This window comes from Brachypodium distachyon, chromosome 3 (genome assembly GCF_000005505.3).
Source record: "Brachypodium distachyon strain Bd21 chromosome 3, Brachypodium_distachyon_v3.0, whole genome shotgun sequence".
Lineage (NCBI taxonomy): Eukaryota > Viridiplantae > Streptophyta > Magnoliopsida > Poales > Poaceae > Brachypodium > Brachypodium distachyon.
The window spans coordinates 36010249-36014148 of record NC_016133.3 but is presented as its reverse complement, the minus strand read 5'-3'; the positions used below and the strand labels follow the sequence as shown (position 1 = coordinate 36014148).

At 41.4% G+C, this 3900-nt stretch overlaps 1 protein-coding gene across 2 annotated transcripts; it reads right to left on the bottom strand.

Annotated features, from left to right (window-relative positions):
- Positions 1 to 1037: 1037 nt before the first annotated feature.
- On the bottom strand, positions 1038 to 3359 carry LOC100828913 (uncharacterized protein At5g43822). 2 transcript variants are annotated; one of them, XM_010236706.3, is made up of 6 exons: positions 3069 to 3359; positions 2708 to 2826; positions 2415 to 2591; positions 2005 to 2052; positions 1757 to 1821; positions 1038 to 1610 (listed from the first exon to the last, which is right to left on the bottom strand). In XM_010236706.3, the coding sequence occupies exons 1-6, from the start codon at positions 3198 to 3200 to the stop codon at positions 1597 to 1599; spliced, it is 555 nt and encodes a 184-aa protein (XP_010235008.1). In that variant the 5' UTR covers positions 3201 to 3359; the 3' UTR covers positions 1038 to 1596. The 2 variants fall into 2 exon arrangements, with proteins under 2 accessions (XP_010235008.1, XP_003574356.1); XM_003574308.4 differs by having other exon boundaries at positions 1038 to 1640; positions 3069 to 3358.
- Positions 3360 to 3900: the final 541 nt, after the last annotated feature.

Below are 3900 nucleotides of genomic sequence, written 5' to 3'. Positions count from 1 at the left end.
CTTGAATGAATATCTAGAAATCAATCCAATCATCAAATCGGTTCTATAGGGCTATTAGAAAAGCCTGAGAATTCCCCAAATATACTTGAGTGAAAGAAGCAATTAGTAGCTATGGAAAAAGGGAAGAAAGTAGTGGCATCCTACAAGAGTAAGGGGAATTCAGACACCATAGCTTATCTATAATGCTATGTTGGTAGATAGAAGATTCCTGAATAGGCAGCAGTGCGAGATGGAGCTATGTGTGTGTTCCAGGGTAAACTATAATACACGAAATTCTATTCCTAGGCATGGTTTGACCTAAATGTGTTCTGGAACCTTAGTAGCAGCCACAGAAGTTCTGAATTATCAAACCCATGCTCCAAATCCACTTCCGAGTCACATCAGCACTGATTCACAATTGCTATCACATTGGGCTTCATAATTCAAGAAAAATGTGACTTCCTCCTCTTTTTGAAGATTCCTGAGTGACTAGATGGATCGCATTACGTGAAATTATTCCTGCTGCCCTCTAAGCCTAGTCGTTCCCTACTCTTCTGATGATCTTTGTTCATCATCTTTTTCCCGAGAATAAGCAATTCTATTGATGCATGATTGCTATAAAACCCAGCCACCAGAGGATTTAGAGGCTTAAAAGGTACTTCCTCTGATCCTAAATTCTTAACTCAAATTTGCCCAAATATGGTTGTATCTATTCTTAAAATGCGTGATACACGTAATATTTCGACAGCAATTTAGGATCAAAGGGAGTATTTTTTTTTTACAGCGGGCGCTAAAAGGATTGATGTGTATATGTTGGGCGCTTCAGTGAGTGCTTGGAGAGCTTTTATAGATCGGCTTGTGTGGCTTGCACGGGGTTTTCAGCTTTAATTAGCACATGGTAGGACCATATCTTTGCTATTTCGTGGCCTTTAATATAGCATGCACCACAACAACTGAAGCACCCAGTGCATCATGACTCCATGATTATTTCACAATTATCATAGAGTACAGGTTTCTAAAAGGTAGACAGATTCATTTTCTTGGATGAACAAAACAACTTGATGGTAAAGAACCCCACAACAATATTTTTCATTCATTCCAGATAATTTACAGGCACACAGTACACGAGAAGCTTCAACACCTGCGGACCTGCTAAGTGTGATAGAAAGAAAACAAACCTCTAACCTCCAGAATATGACTGTTACATAGTATCACGGAAAACGGACAGAGCTAGGTAATAAGCATCCTCACCTCACGATGGCAGCTTCACACACAGTGAAACTTCAGGCCAAACTAGTTCCCCAAGGACTATTCTGTAATTCACGGCAGGATCAATTGTTTGATATTAGCTTCAATACTTGGAGCGTTTGACGTAGCATGAGATAGAACATCACAATTTCCAATATGTCAAACAAGATATGCCTACTTGCAGGTTTGCAAGTTAGATGGTTCTGTAAATCTATTCCACTTTTGTCACAGTGATACAACAATTGGATCCATTGAACCTGAAAGTTCCCTCGCCTTCATGCCTTGTATGGATAGGCAAGTAGATCAAAATATAATGGCTTCAATATGTCCGGGTAATAGGGCTCCCGATAGTTAGTATATGGATTGAATTCAACAAATTTCATCTGCAAATATAATGTCAAAAATAGATTGCACTGCAAAAATGAGGAAGATAGAGTGTAATTATCAGATATATTGTTCCATAACTGGAATAGCTTCAGGTCAAACCATTACCAAAGACCAAACTTTCAGTTACTGTTTCATTCCTTACCTTCATCTTTTGGTATGTTTGGCTGGTCCACCAAGAGTTGACGTAGTGCAGCGATGTCACTAGAACTGCAACGGAAAGAAAGAGCACGCATAATGTAAATAAAGGAAGATGACAATGTGAGGATTGAGATGGGATAACAACTGCTACAAAATGATCAGTCATGGGCAAACAAACAGAGATACAGAATTACAGAGAACAAATCTAAGGAACTGAACAGAGAATTCAGTGGTGAGAACATTTGAACTTGCCTGCTCTTCCATGTCAGCAAAGAGATGACTGATGATTTTAGTGCATACCTTGCAACAGAATGTAGGTAACGTCAGGAACAGCAAAAAGAAGTAGGATCTATTATGGCAAGAGAAAGCACTAATATTCATATCATTGTATTGTTAATGAAGAAACATGCATAGGGTATCTTAATGTATGATGTCAGCAAACAAAATACCATAACATTTGATTTGAATGGAAGGAATGTGGTCAAGTGAATGAAGAAACATGCAGATGGTGGTGTTGGCGAACTTGAATAACACCATAACATTTTATTTGAATGGAAGGAATGTGGTCAAGTGAATAAAGCTTCATATTAGTAAAAATAGCATTTGAAGATGTCCAAAAGAAACAGCAGGTTCAGTTATACGAATTTCCATTCAGTTCTTACTCAGCCTGGTGCATGTCAGACAGTGTTTGTAGCCCATCCAAGCAGTACGCAATAGTCGGCAAAATCCCCACTTGTAATTGCAATTGTTTCGCAGTGAGTGTCGATCCACCTCTCACCATCTGATTAGTATTGCGCAGCGCCTTATTCAAACCTTTGGCAATGCCACTGAACTCCTCCCTGAAAAATTGCAGCAGAATTACAACACAAACTCGACTCAATACATTACCATGTGCTTCTAGAGTCACGTCGTCCAAAACTAAAATTGGTTGCAACAACAGCTGTTGGCAGCTTACAGTGTCTCCCTCATGGAAACGAATATGAGCTCAAGGCTCTCCATCTGCTTCCCCAAGAGATCCTCCCTGACGTTGGGCACACACCCAAGTACACCGTAATTTTTAGCGTCTCCAAGTACCTGCTTATGACAAGACACAATGAGTAAATTTTAATTATCCAGAGAGTGGAGAAATTAAACATTGCAATTCAACAAAGAGTCACTCAAATTATACGAACAAGAACAAGCAGCAGTACAAGGGTTCACCGGTCCCAAAGTTTCCTTTTTTTTTTTTGCAAGTACCAAAGTTTGCTATTGTAACCTATATTTTTGCAAGGCAGATAGTGCAAGGGAGACAACGAGATGAGAGTAATCAACGTTACCGGAAGGCGAGCGATGATGGCGGCGGCGTTGGAGAACTGGGAGAGGAATCGGGAGTTGAGGTCGTCCCACCGCTCCGTCTCCTCCCGTGCCTTCCTCACCCGCTGCTGCACCTTCCGCACCACTGCCTCCATCCTGATCGTCCGCTCTTCTCTTCTCTCTTCTCCAACGCCGGTGCTCCAGTCCCCGCTAGGAGTGACGGCGGCTGCGGTGGAGCGATGAGGAGGAGTCGGCGGCGGCGCGAGCGAGTCGTCTGCGCGTGACGGACTGAGCCTGGCCCGATAAGGCCCATCCGAAAAGCCCTAGGAGAGTTGCTTTTGTGGGCCTGGTATGGGCTGGGCTGGGCTATGCAGGTTAACTATAAAAGTCGTAGCAGAATACTTCGACCAATTCGCCAGGCTGTATATTCTCAAAAAAACTAAACAAATTCGCAGGCTGTGTTTTCTCAAAAAAATAAACACGAAAAAAATCAGCGGGCTAAAGAAAAGGTGGCTGTGTTGACTGTTCTAAAGAAAAGGTGGCTGTGTTGACCGTTCTCGACGCGACGCCGATCTTGTACAGGTACCTAACAAAAAAAATGCCAATGGTACTTGTAGTACACACTTACGCTCTACGCTCTACTACATCAAAGAGGATTAGCTATGGATTATGTGATACAAAAGTAATATCGTTGTAAGGAAATATAAAGACTCTAGCGTGTAACACAAAGCGATATTCTGCACTTTTTGTGTCTCACAATATAATCTACTCCCTCTGAGACTCTCTGATCCATTATAAGTGTCTCATATTTAGCATGAAGTACGATTTTGTATTAAGTTAGTACTTCACAGAATC

Coding starts and splice junctions, on each gene's coding strand:
- LOC100828913 (XM_003574308.4), bottom strand. CDS start 3,200: ATGGAGGCAGTGGTGCGGAAGGTGCAGCAGCGGGTGAGGAAGGCACGG. Junction 2,827..3,068: donor CCATCATCGCTCGCCTTCCG/GTAACGTTGATT, acceptor TGTCATAAGCAG/GTACTTGGAGACGCTAAAAA. Junction 2,053..2,414: donor TCTGACATGCACCAGGCTGA/GTAAGAACTGAA, acceptor TTCTGTTGCAAG/GTATGCACTAAAATCATCAG.